The sequence below is a fragment of the Tauraco erythrolophus genome, chromosome 7, assembly GCF_009769465.1.
Source record: "Tauraco erythrolophus isolate bTauEry1 chromosome 7, bTauEry1.pri, whole genome shotgun sequence".
Lineage (NCBI taxonomy): Eukaryota > Metazoa > Chordata > Aves > Musophagiformes > Musophagidae > Tauraco > Tauraco erythrolophus.
Genome location: NC_141471.1, coordinates 5417161 through 5431738, shown reverse-complemented (window position 1 = coordinate 5431738; position 14578 = coordinate 5417161). Strand labels below are relative to the sequence as shown.

At 44.6% G+C, this 14578-nt stretch overlaps 1 protein-coding gene across 1 annotated transcript in view; it reads right to left on the bottom strand.

The window, feature by feature from the left end:
- The window catches only part of LOC104375197 (oxidative stress responsive kinase 1), a 170277-nt gene that overhangs the window by 144698 nt on the left and 11001 nt on the right, over positions 1-14578 (bottom strand). Inside the window, exon 2 of the mRNA XM_086614368.1 lies at positions 4865-4977. Within this exon, the coding sequence (XP_086470494.1) occupies positions 4865-4977 (113 nt within the window). The remainder of the gene's footprint in view (positions 1-4864; positions 4978-14578) is intronic.

Genomic DNA, 14578 nt, shown 5'->3' with positions numbered 1-14578 from the left:
GTAACAAGCAGCTACACAATTATCTGCCCAGAGGGAGGACTTCTGACTAAGCCTGGGCAGTTAACAGTTGGCTTATGCTTTAAACCAGGGGAGTTCATAATCCTTTTTTTAAATCCTATCTAATTTAACCTTCTCAACTATAGGTTGATTTATTTAATCTCACGCAATGTTTGATCTCTGTATTACTGGCAGCAAGCTCCCCAGGTTAATTCCATGAAATTCAAAAGGACATTTCTTTTTATTGCAGTTGAACTTGTTGCCTCTGCTTCCTTAACCACCCTCTGACCATAGCAATGGAAGAGTGGTACGTTTTCACTCCTCTTATTTGTAGACCCCTAAGGCCCAGTTCTATCAGTCTCTGGACGAGGAAGAGTTTGGAGTCTCTTCCTAAGAGCAGCAACGCCACATCTCCCATGCTCCTTCCTGAACTTGTCTCCTGTTGAATCACCCTAAGAACTAAACAGGCAGCAGTTTCCCTCAGCTGGGAAAGCCCAATGTGAAATATCCCATAGCTTACACACCCTCTTTGCCATTCAGTATTCTTACTAACTGCTGAGCTGACAACCCACATCATCTGCTACTCAAAGCATGGAGAAAGAAGAAAAACCTTATCTGGATAAAAGAAAGCTAAGTCAGCTTTAATTGCATGAAAATGAAGCAGTTTGCTGGACAGAGATTTAAGGCCTTTTAGATCAATAATTCTTTAAAATGAGTAAACACTTATACAAGAAAAAAGCTTGAGGCATGGTTATTTTGAGGCAGATGTTATACCACTGTGTTTCAAGGATCAGAAACATCAGCAACACAACCAGCATCCCACACAGGAAAGGAGAGGTAAGAGCAAAACAGCAGCAGTGAACAGTGTCCAGCTGTGAAATGCACCACATGAGCAGACTGTTTTCAAACACACACCAAATGCTGCATAAGTTTGTTAACTACTGTGGGTTGCAAAACAGGTAAGAAGTGGAACTTCAGTAACAAATCAGAAAGTCCAAGACGAATTGTAGACTAAACTATATTTGACCATCTCTCCTCATGCTCCACTCTGTCACACAGAATCACAGAATGGTTTGGGTTGGAAGGGACCTCAAAGATCATCTAGTTCCAACCCCCCCTGCCATGACCAGGGACACCCTCCACTACACCAGGCTGCCCAAAGCCTCATCTAACCTGGCCTTGAACACCTTCAGGGATGGGACGTCTACAACTTCTCTGGGCAACCTGTTCGAGTACCTCACCACCCTGTAAGTGAAAAATTTCTTCCTTATACCTAATCTAAATCTCCCCTCTTTCAGTTTAAAGCCATTGCCCCTTGTCCTATCACTACACACCCTTGTAAAAAGTCCCTCTCCAGCTTTCCTGTAGGCCCCCTTTAAGTACTGGAAGGCTGCTACAAGATCACCCCGGAGCCTTCTCTTCTCCAGGCTGAAAAGCCCCAACTCTCTCAGCCTGTCTTCATAGCAGAGGTGCTCCAGCCCTCAGATCATCTTCGTGGCCCTCCTCTGGACCCACTCCCGCAGCTCCATGTCCTTCTTGTGTTGAGGACTCCAGAGCTGAACACAGTATTCCAGGGGGACGCAGTATTCCAGTATTCCATCAGTAAGCAAGAAGCATTATAAACTATGTTGTACTTCCTTTCCAGCTGAACCCCACATGCAGTTTAGGAAGCATTCAGGAGCATTCAAAAACGTACAGAGAAAGAGATAAAAAAAATCTAGCACTGAAATCAATTCCTGACTATCATCACCTAATTCAGAAACTGGGCTAGAAAGAGCTACATCTCTGCACTGCATTACTGCTGCCTGTTTATGTTCTTTACGGCAACTAGCACTTCTGCTGAAGAGCTGAACGCCCTCAGCTTGGTTGGCTCACAATGCAACAAAGTTGGTCCTTCCCACGTTTCCATACCTTGCAGGAGCAATAAGTTAATCCATTACATTAACCTAGAACATCACACAGTGTTTGCAAAGCATGCAGGTTGTCCCTGACCACCCGCACAGCTCTGGCATATGTTGAGATACAAGGATCAAGATCAATACCTTTAATGAGCCAAGTCATTACTTAATCACCCTAAGCATGGCATCTCCACAAGCTGGGAGGTGGTCTCATATTGCCTGGCCTCTGGGCACCTCCTGCTATAAACACTTAAAGGAAGCTCAAGGCCACTCATCCATTCAGCAAGTGATGGAGTCACTTACTGTACATTTCCTAACCTTACTCCAAACTGAACTTCCTCTTCTCCATCCCAAGAAACAGAAGCGCCAGCCACTAAGCAGCATGGACATGGAAAAAGTTGTAGAAGAATCAAGTCATCCTTATCGAAGGCAGAATTGTCTGTCACGCTCCCTACCCTCTCCTAAGCAACACGACACTGTTCTACCATTTTTGCAAGGCAGATTGTGGGAATAAACAAGTTTGCTTCACTGGAGAAGTCTACGGGTCTGAAGCACTGTAGAAAAAAAAAACACTAAAAAAAATGTAAGCACAATTTTCCCTTTCCTGTTCCACTGTCCGATGGCTGGGCAGTGCTATAACACAATAGCCTTGTCCTGACCACAGGCAGTACATCAAAGTTGACCGTAAGCTGCCTATTGTGCTCAGATATCTTCAGCGCAACAGAAGGATAATGGATCCAATAAAAGCCCAAGTTCATGTTTTTAACTGCATTGGGGGAGAGAAGAAAGCAAGGAGGGGTCATAACATACCCCAGTATGATCTCATCACATCTCTCTTTGCACTTACTTCTTATAAATGTAAGTCCCTGCAGATTACAGTGCTTTTGGTTTTTGGAAGAAAAAAAAAAAAAAAACACACAAACCAATCCTGCAATAACAAGCAGTGGCTCAAAAAAAAGGCAATTAAACCAGCCAGGGAAAATGCCGTGAAAGGAGACTACAAGACCAAAAAGCTTGAGAATATCTACTTTGGGAAAGATGCAAATACAGGGACAAAATATAAAATAGGGAAAGTAAGAGCACAGAACAGGGAAACCGGGAACTTTCATCCTTTCAGCTCTCACACTGGGAAACAATATCCAATAAACTGACAAATTCAGAACAAACCCAGGGAAAACACTTTTTCACGTAACATGTCTACCTTGGCAATCACTGCCCCAGGAAGCTGCCAAAGCTCAGAACCATCTTCTTCCCCCCTCCACCTCTCCATGATTCTAAATTCAGGAATATCTATAGTTGCATACTCAGGTCTACAGAAGGACCCACATTAGATCTAGTCACAAAATCGGAAGCTTAGGAGAGCTAACAACAGCAATTCATTGGAGTCCTATCCATAACAAGAAGAATCATTGTGAGGAACAGGTCAGTCAGATTTAAAATATGCAATTAGAAGTATTTATCTAAAATTACATACCACGTCTCCACAGCACATCTTTCTGAACCTAACCCTTTCAGCTAGAACTGGCAACTGCTCAAGGACTAACAGTCTCAGTTACTACGTCATGACACCACAGTTAGGAATAGAACTGAGACAGCAGTACGGACAAGGCACGGAAAAGACTTGAAAAGAGTAACCAAGAGTTGGTATCAGGACAAAAAGAGGACTGGGAAAAGGGAAGAGGTCTCCAACTCCTACACTAGCAGGAGCCATAAGAGGATTTGAATGCAGCTCATTTTAAGGTTTGCCCTACATGCAACCCTTCACAGACGCACTGAAGTGTGACAGCTCAAATGCAGCCTTTCCTCTTTACAAGAGCAGATTTGCAGGTATTTATGATGATAAAAACAGCATTAGTCACTAGAACCACAGTTCCAGTTTCCATCAAGTGACTTGCTGAAGATTGTACAAGTGTAGAGCTAGTCAGGACTCCAGAAATCTCTGTGTTCTAATTGCAATCACCAAACCAAGTGCCTGAGGTAACACCACAGAAGTTGTCAAGATGCAAGTGGAAAGACAGACAGGTAGGATTAAAAAAAATCCTAGAGAGTTGCTCTGAAAGGTGGTATAAGGTCTCATCCCTCTGCTTTTCCTCAACTCCTGCCAGTCAATATTTACTATGGAAAGTTTTACCCGAAAGAGCTTTTCTCTCCTTTAGTGGAGACATCTCAATGTTCGCAGGAATGCCTGTTTCTGCCTGGCTTAAACCCAGGCATCTTCCACATGTGAGGTGGATGTGACAGCTGCCGCACCACAGGAGCACCAGCTACACACACAGGAAAGGTGAAGACGAAGCCCATCAACACACAAGCCAGACAACAAAAAGGAAATTTTAGTTATCACAGCTACCTGCTAGAAGCTGTTTTCCATTGAGAAGAGAGGGACACAGCAGAAGAAAATTAGAGCTACAGATTCAAAGGACTCTACTTCCTGTCCTGAACTCAGAATTAGTGGGGGTTTCCATATGGCAGCCTGCAATATGTCAGAGTGATCCCTTAGCTGGCATCAGTACCAGAAAGAGATTAGGAACAAGAGCTAATTCATTCAGTTTCTCTTTACAAGTGAAGGAAAAAAAACCCAAAGAACAGCAGGAAAGAAAAAGAAAGCAAAACCATTCCCTGAAATTGTAAGGATTCTAGAAGCACATAGCTCTGGATCCCCCTCAACCAGCAGAGCTCTTGTTCGAGTGTGAAGCTCAGCTGCAGGCACATAAACTCTGCTCAAAACAAAGGGATTATACAAAGTGCTTAGCTCTAAACAAGCACTCTGAAGTTCTCCAACAGTTGATCTTTTTAACATTTTAAGTAGTGTGTCCCACAACCAGGACAACTGAACTCCGAACTACCTCTAGTGAAATCAGTCACGTCCCCTCACCCCCACACCACCTTCAGAAAAATTCTTTAAGGCACTCAGCAAACACAGAGATTGTGCTAACTGAAATACAACTCCCCAGACAACTTTGATTGCATACCAGGAGTTCATCCATGCTCGTCTGACACTTCTCAAGATTGATCCGTTTAATTGCCACCTTCTCCTTCTTCGGAGCGCAGAAGGCTGCCTGCACCACCGCAGTCGCTCCACTCCCTGGAGGTGAAAGGGACAGATAGTTAGCAACATCTCACCAGACTTCAGCAGAAACGAACAGAGGTCAGACAACAAAATTAGACTGCCAGTTGGTAAAGACAGTAGAGCCAGGTGAAAACCCAGGGAAGGCAACTCCACAGGCACTCCCCACTCCATGTCTGTGCAACTCAGCAAGCCAGCTCAGCTGCAACATCGAAGTGCAAGTGAATCTTTGAGGATCATTACAGCTTCACAGAAAAAAAACAAAAATTCAGACTCCTGCTTACTTATAACAATGCAGTGATTCTTCCCACAAGCTTTCAAAGGAAAGGACACTGAGGTCACACAGACTTTTAACCTGATGTTTAGACACTTTGGGTGAACAGAAGTCGCACTCTTTGCTATCAGTACTAATTAGATTTTTCAATTACTTTTATGGACTAATTGCTGTTCTCATCTCTCCTCATTTTATGCAAAGACACGAGGTAGCTTCATTCAAGCCTGTCCAGCTCCAGCTCTCACGTAGTAGCACACTGTAGTAGCCCACTGCCTCGGTATCTGGGCTGAAAACCACAGCCAGAGAACGTTTACACTTCAACAGGGAAAAAATACCCCATTTTAATGTACAGTTGTTCAAACCACTAGAAGGATAAGAGTTCTGGATTTAAACTGCTCAGCGATATCATATTCTTTGATATCAAGAGAAGTTTGCAACAGCGAGACTTGAAATCTAGTTGACGTTAAGCCCATGTTTGTTGGCATCCGGAAATACTTGCAACATTCATTTCTCCTCAATAGGACACCTTGCTGCTTTACTTTCTACCTTCATCTTGGTTCCCCACCTTTACACATTTCACTGGAAAGGAATAACTTCAAGTTAATAAAAAAGGGGGTAGGATAGGTGGAAAATAGCTAGAGTTTCCTATTGCCAATACCTAAAAAAAAAGGTATTAAAAATAAACCCACAGCTATTTTGTTCGATATTCCAGGCACAACTATTGAACCCATTTCAGCTGATAAGGCAGACGAGAACAGCTATTCTGCACTTCGGAATATAACATCTATTTTATCAGATTCTCCTATTTTTAATGCTCTAAAACCTGCTTCCAGATTCTGCAATATGGGTCAAGCACAACATTTTTGCCAACTTTTTTTTTTCCTAGTCTGTTCAGATAAACTGAGGGCAAAACTCTGCTATCTCATCTTCAGGCTAAGGCTCCTGAAGATCCCTACAACCACCATTAATAGTCTTTGTGCAGTGAGTTGCACCAAGTCACAGTTAAACTTGACTAAAGTGCCAGGTGGGGAAAAAGAACTTGAAATCCAGCCCTGACAGATACAGAAAAAAATGTTCCATCCAAAGTCACACTGAAATAAATTACAAAGCCCTGAACTGTGGGACTCTGCTCCTTTAGACTTCAGCCAGTACCTGCTACAGTGGAACCAGAGGAGTTTCACTTCACTTTATATGGCATTGCAAGTGTACCCTGGACAACAGCACTTAAAGAGTTTACATTTTAACAGCAGAAGGCAGCAATGTGCAGAACACAAAACAGGAAAGTGGCTAAGGCTGTACTATTTCATGAAGCAAATGGCTTTTTACGAAGTTCAAGACTGAGGCCATCTATTACTTGCACGTATATTATTTTTCAGAGACTATTCATAGCACAGGGCAAAACAAAGCTACCAACAGAAGCTTCGGTGGAAGAAAAGGACAGCAATAGAGGCAGGAATATTTAAGGGGACTATGAAAACAAAGTTTGAGTGCCATAAGCAGGATCCTGAGCAAAGGATGGAGATGATGGAAGAAGTCTAGGCAGACATTTTAAAAAAAGCACTCAGAAGAAGCAAGAGGAGGACGTTTTGACAGCTGAGCTTGGCTAGACCGCCAGAAGCAGGGCTGAAATACACAGTAATAAGCACAGGACAAACATCCCAAAAATCAAACCTCTACATACAATCCCTGTAGTCACTTTGCCCAGCAGGTACAAGATGCAGGACTCTCAACACGAAAGCAGCAACCTCAGCACAGACATATTCCCACGCACTGGGATTCCTGGGTCGCACTGACCTGTCCCTCTCCACTCAGCACCTGCTTCTCCAAATGTTTCTGCTGCTTCTTTGTGGGAGAAAGTGAAAACACAAAGTGACTCAAGATAAAGACAGCAGAGCACAAGAAGTGGCGACAAAAAGGCAGGAGAAGCGAGTTTGCATTTCGCAGCACTGCTGGTCTCCCTACAGCAATGGCCTCTTGGAAGTCAGAACAAAAAAACCAAACACTTGTGCCTGTATCATTCCTTTGGAAAGAGTTAAAGCCTAGAAGAAACATTGCTGCTGACACATTCAAAGCATCAATATTATGATTTCTTTCTTGGATGTCTTGGTGCATAGTAACAGATGGAGGCTGAAAACACAAGCCAGATGCTGTACGAATACATGACTGTGCACCTCAGAGGATCATCTTGTCACACAACCCTTTTCACTCCTCAATTTTGTGGTGTGTATTTTCATCATTTCATCGACACAAGAGTATCCAGAAAGAGTCTTTGAGCACAGATATCTCAGATAGCTTCCGCATACACCTGCTGCCCCCCACGACATGAAGTACCGGCATTTCTGCACCACTGAAACCCCGCTGGTGTAAGCGCGACTGGCAGAGATGCTTCTCACAATCCAGACGTGACGCCACTACTGTAGACCAAATCTTTCACAACATGATAGTAAAGTCCAGGGTTTTACAGAAGTGACCGCACAAAGAACAGCTTTGTGTGTGTTTGTTGTTTTGGTTTTTATTTTTTTTTAAGATCTTACTACCAGAAACAATAGATGCAGGCTAATTAAAAGCAGGACCATGCATGCTACAGCTCCTTCCCAGTCCTCAAGCCTCCCTGATCAATGCTCGCTAGGACTTCAGGGCAAAACTGCTTCTCACTAAGTGCTGGGACAATGCCTCAGCCCACAGGGACCCGATCTGTTATGGGTGTACGGCATTATTTGAACAGTAATGAAATCTCAAACTAAATCCTTCTGGGCACATGGCAGGGAATCATCCGAACTCGAGACTCCTCCCATTTAATTCCCTGCTGCTCCTACTTCTCTGGCAGCTCTTCAGTTCGATCACCACCTGCTCTCCCCACTCCCCCCTCTCCCACTAATTCGTCATTTCTTTCAGCTCCTCTGTAGCACTTAATTATGGAGAAACAATGAAATCTCAAAAGCATATCAAGCGAGGATTAAGCCAAGCTGCAGCACGATGTGCCACAAGCAAGCTGCTCTCTGGTAGCAGCAGCGGCAGCATGCCGTGCTTCTGGGACCGAACAAAGACAGGTTTCCATGCTGCTCTGAAGAGTACAGAAAACATAGCAACACGGCCACTTCAGGCTTTGCAGCCATACAATTTGTTTCCAAAATTCCAGGGTGGCAAGAGAAGGAAAGGAGAAAAGCTGCAGCAAGGATGCTAAACACATTGCTAAGTGAAAACGAGCATAGATAGAGGTGATGACATCAATGGAGAGAGAAAGAAAAGGTCTGGCAAGGAAGGTTTTTTTAAATTTTAGGAGCAGGTAACAAATATATGAGGAAAGATGGGGAGTGAAGTGATTTCCCTGGCTGCTATGAACCACCTTCAATGTGAAAACCAATGCTACAAAGGCAGTTTGTGCTATAGGGCAGCACAACTCAGACAAACCAAATCTCCCAGCAGATGCAGATCTGCTGTGATCAGAGCCAACCGCAGTCCTACGCGCTGCTCAGCTGCAGCACGGTGGGCAGCACTGGGTTAACGTTCCTGTGCTCACTTCATGCTTGCTCCCCACCTCAAAACACTCTGGTCAAGGTCAGTGCTGAGGCTCTTCCCTCTGCCTCCCTCAAGATCAGCTTTCGGAGAAAATTCTCTCCCTAGTTAATCTCTTCCAGCATAACAGCTTAGCAAAACAATGAAAACCTGGCACGGCCAGATGCTTGCTGCTTTATTCCTGAAAAGCAGGAGATCATTTCATTAAGGGCTGGAGGGGTGGGAGGAAAGAGACCCCGAGTGGGCATTAGGATCTGTTTAATACCCCCTGCTTTCACCTCCCTAGGCTCTCAGATCCAGTTCCAACCCTTAGGATAGCAGCTGCGAAATTCCTGCGTAAGAGGGTCACGACCTGCTTTAGGAAACACTGCCTAAGGAGGAAAACATACCCATTCTAACCCTTGCCTCTTTCATGTTTTTCAGATTAAATGTTTTTTTTTCTGAAATAAAACCAACCTCTGAAAGGAAGAAAACAACTTAAACGAAAAACTCCCCAAGCACTCAGTTACTGAAGCCTGATTTCCCAGGGTACCTCCTCTGGTCCTTTGGATCCATGCTCCCTGTACCTTCAGCATCCAGAGTTGCAGCACGAACATCTTTTTGATGCAAACTCCTTGCAGAAGTCCACCACCAGCCTTCAAGGGAGGCTGGACATGATCTCTTCTTCAGTCACTTGCTGTCACATAATTTATATGAAGATTGCACTTTTTTAAAAAAGAAAAACAAGCCCTCTGAGATCTCTGTTAAAGCTGATGGAAACCAACAATTTCAAGGCTAGTTAGAGGCGTGGAAAGACAGGGGACTGACCTGAGGATATAACACGTTCAAATACACTTTTGTTTCCAAAGAAAACAATCTTTGCAGCCACATAAGGACACTGCAGCTCTTCCAGTAAGACTGGGATGAACTGCACTGGTGCCTCCTCCCAGGCAACTGCAACTGAAGCCAGAGGTCCTTTTGGCAGAGGTATCTGCTTAAGCAACGGGAATAGTCATGCCAAACGGTCACGAGATAAATATCAAATCCTGGCTCTAGAACAGTATTCCCCCATCACGCGCAATGGCAATTTAAAGTAGCTACGTAGAAAGAGAGCTCACAAAACAGTGTTGCCCAAGTTTTAAATCCATCCCATTACTGGAAACTGAAATCAGGTACCCTGGGGGATGTGAAAACTTCCCTTCAGGGCAATACTGTTGCTCACACAGCTGTTTCCATCAACAGGGGACATTTTCTATAACAGTCTTGGAGCATTAGTCTTTATCTTAATGCGGTATCAAATCCCCTCTGTAGGGGAAACGCTCTCCTCCAGGGCCAAATGAATGTTACAAGCAATTTAGGTTGGAAGGAACCCCTGGAGGCCTCTAGTCCACTCTCCTGCTGAAAGCAGAGTCAAATCTCAAGTTAGATCAGGTTCCTCAACATCAAATTCAGTCTAATTTTCAATGTCCTTAATAGATATTTCTATAACCTTTTTGGCTGTTCCTGTGTTTGACCATCCACATGGTAAAGCTTTTTTCCACCTCATTATCTAATCACATTTCCCAATATTGCTCACAAATACAACCTTTCACCATGCACCTCTACGGAGTCCAGCTTCATTTCTTCTATAACTTCCCACTAGACACCTAAGGACAGCAACATGTCCCCTTACCTCGCTCTTCTAAGGCTGAAGAAATCTAGATCTCCCCTGCCTGCCCCCGTAAGTCATGTTCCCAAGCCTCCTTCAGCATTAGTCCACACTCAGCTGAACACCTTTGCACAGCCCTGTCCTCTCCTTTCACCATTCCCCAGCGTACGCACAAGCCCTCTATTTTTAAGCAAGATCTGGAATCCATCCTCCACTATCTGGAGCGCAGTGCCAGAAAGCCGCTCGTGACGCAGGCTCTGTTTATAATTGTGCCCCCGGGTTTTCCTCTTATGAACAGTGCACACAAAACACGTCCCTGCAAGGCTGCTCCAGACCGAGCAATGGCTTTCAGGCTTCAGGTATCCAGTTTCAGGTAAAAAAAAAAAAAAGATAAAAATTCAGAACCGAGTCCCATGGGCTCTGGCAAAACCTCTCAATGGATTTATCTCACACTCCGCTGGTTACACCAACCAAAGAAATCACCCTGTTGTAACTAGCTGCAGAAGCAGCAAGAGATGTAGACAGTTTGCTTCACATCTTCTTATGAGATTCCACATCTGTAACAACGAGCAGAAGATCCAGCTGTGCAATCACACACGCCCGCTAAGGTCTCTTGGTCAAGGAAATTACATTAATGGTCCTCACTCCAGATGACACAGACAGGACACCTGAAGCCCAGGAGACCTTTAAAACTTTGTTACACAGACTAGGCGTCCATGCCTGCCACTGCAGGCACAGGGATGGCAACCTCCTTCTCATAGAATCAGAATGGTTTGGTTTGGAAGGGACCTCAAAGATCATCTAGTTCCAACCCCCCTGCCATAGGCAGGGACACCCTCCACTACACCAGGTTGCCCAAAGCCTCATCCAACCCGGCCTTGAACACCTCCAGGGATGGGGCATCTACAACTTCTCTGGGCAACCTGTTCCAGTGCCTCACCACCCTCTGAGTCAAAAATTTCTTCCTTAGATCTAATCTAAATCTGCCCTCTTTCAGTTTTCTCCAGACACTCCAACTCTGACAGCCTCATGCCAAAGAGCTGTGGGAGCCTTGCTCTGCGGTTGCTCATTCCAAGGACAATACAGTAATAAAACAAGAAGCTACAAGACTGGGAATAGAATTTCTTAAATGTTCTTACAGAGCAGAGGGTGGATACAGATTTAATTAAACCAGAAATTAAACACCAGATTGCAAACTCTGATTGATCTTGCATTGTTTGGTCTGTTTGCTATGAAGGCAAAGTTATGCCTCTGTTTTCTCCACCTCATTTAACGTTTCTGCTGAGAAAAAGAGTCCTCTTGCAAAGAACAAGCCTATCCTAAAAACAAGCTAGCAACAAAGCTTAATCTTAAATTTGTAGCCAGCTTAATATGAGGTGGGAATACTCCTTTCCCCAAGCAGGGCTTGGTAAGAAGAATCCACTGGATGTCAAAAGTCTTCCTGGCACAAGCCCCACGATTCAGGAAGAGTAAAGTAATGTAATGTTAACGGCCCTTGAATACAGTCATAGATCTTCAAGCCATCTCCCCACTACGTGTCAAATTCCTAGTACAGAATGGAAGATGCAATCCACACTGACAGTTACAAACAGCATTAACAAAACCAAAGGGAATTTGTGATGGGACTCGGGACATATTCCTAGTACTGCCACAGAGGGGATAAAAAAAACCTGCTCACGCACAGTAAGGAGAAAGCTTTCTCAGGAAAGTGTCATCTACCCATCCCAGTGCTGCAGGAAGAGTGTTGCAAATGTTAGCATTGCTGTAAGTGAAGGTACAGCCCTGAATCCGCAGGAAGATCACTCAGGTGCTTCTAGCACCGCTCGGAACGAACCCAAACAGCAAGTCAACTCTGAACACCACTGTCAGAAACACTGTGAGCAGCCGTGAAACCAGTAAGGGAGAATTCAGTCAGTTTTGTTCCATGTCTGGTTGGAAAATCTGTGGGAAACTATGGCCAAAATGACAAAAAAGCTACAAAATCACAGGAGTTGCACTCCCACAGTAACACCAGAAGTTCAGACATGCACCTACCCTCAGGAAGTCCCCAGACCTGCACCAACCCACCACGCTCACTCCCAGACCTTTCCACCACTCGTTCCTGATCCAGATTTACCATAGATAGTATTTCCCATAGAGAGAAGAACCAGGGCTTTACATTAATTTCTCCACAAGCTGAGGGACAACACACCCACAGTGCAAGATGGCAATACCCTATTTAAAACCCTGGTAAAGGCAGTAAGAGGCCAGGTTTAAGTTGGTGCCCCCCCTCCCAACTCCAGCTGTGCAGTATTTGATCTACAGCAGAGGCAGAAAGATACTGAGCAGAGAAGAGGGAAAGAAATACTTGCTAACACAGTGCAAGGAAGACTATTGTAACAAAGAAGCATAGGCAAAGGCAGAAAGCAAAAGCAGATTTAACTGAATAGTTACAAGGAAGCCAATTCTAAAGCCTCTATTGGGGGGTGGAGGAAAAGCAGCAATCCCCAATGAGTTTATATCACAGCATAAATACACACTACATATGAAGACACCTGCACCACGCACGTGCAGCAGTCCTACAGGCAGGCGTTAACAGCTGAACTCCCGCATTTACAAAAGAGCAACTACCCTCATATTTCTGAGGAAAAGGCTTAAAAAAGAATAGCTCAACCCTGTTTTAAATAAATTATTCTAAAACTTGGCATTTCCACGTGTCACAGTGTCATCCCGGCCTTCAGCACGGCGTAACTCACATCGTTGAATGCAGCACGCTCATTCCTCTTCCGGGCTCACCTTGAGCGCAGCCCAGTGCTGCGAACATTTTGCTGGGATCAGGCCAAAGGTGACTGCACGTACGTTAAGACACAGGGCTCGTGCTGGACAACACCAATTGAGAAAGGGTGATAACTGGGAGGCAGTATGTCCAGGCACGGAACTAAGACTTAAATACAAATGACACTGCTATTTCACACCAGCATGTCTCAAGACTACAGTCTAGATCTTTTCATGAAAGAATCAGAAAAAGGAACGGGACAAAGCACAGTTATTAGTTGTGAAATCCTATGTTTGTTTCATTTAAATTGCAGGTGTATCTTTGTAACGACCTCTGGTCATTTATTCCAGTACAGCCAAAGCTCAAGTACTTTGCAATTCTGTGCAAGTTGCGAGGCCGTTTGTTTCAAACGGTGTGTACTCACACACCAGCAATTTCTGCTGTTAAGACTCAATTACATGTTTTCCCCAAAGCCTGAGAATCTTTGCTCAATCACTTCCTGTTAGTACCTGCAGTGTCCAACAGACAACTAATATTCCAGCATCAATCCAGCATGTCCAAAGAATTCCAGAAAAGAAGCAGATTTCTGAAACTCAGCTATCAAACTAGAAACACAGCCAAAATATTTGAACTGCACACAAACTTGCTGACAGTGAGTTATTCACCAAGTTGATGAGAGCTCTCGCTGTTAACATCACCGAAACCCACGTGTTGTGCTCAGAGCTCAGAGGTTTCTGCCCATATAAGACAACAACTTTCTCAAGGCTCCTCATGCTCCACGTATGGTGGAGAGCGATGGTAAGCAGTAAAGATCACCCAGTGCCACCAGCACTGGTTTAGCTTCCTCTCCAGCGGTCCATCAATACAGAAACACTCAACATCGCAGACTAGTTGCCCAGGTCATTAATTCAGCTCTCAAATTGGAAAGGAGGAACACAAACCCACCCAGAGGAGGCCACGGAGATGATCCAAGGGCTGGAACACCTCTGCTATGAAGACAGGCTGAGAGAGTTGGGGCTGTTCAGCCTGGAGAAGAGAAGGGTCCGGGGTGATCTTATAGCAGCCTTCCAGCACTTGAAGGGGGCCTACAGGAAAGCTGGAGAGGGACTTTTTACAAGGGCATGTAGTGATAGGACAAGGGACAATGGATTTAAACTGAAAGAGGGGAGATTTAGATTGCATATAAGAAAAAAAAAATTTTACTCTGAGGGTAGTGAGGCACTGGAACAGGTTGCCCAGAGAAGCTGTAGATGCCCCATCCCTGGAAGTGTTCAAGGCCAGGTTGGATGAGGCTTTGGGTAACCTGGTGTAGTGGAGGGTGTCCCTGCCCATGGCAGGGGGGTTGGAACTAGATGATCTTTGAGGTCCCTTCCAACCCAAACCATTCTATGATTCTATGATCCAGTCACTTGTAACAAGTCCGACATGGTTTTCAGAGCCATCAGCA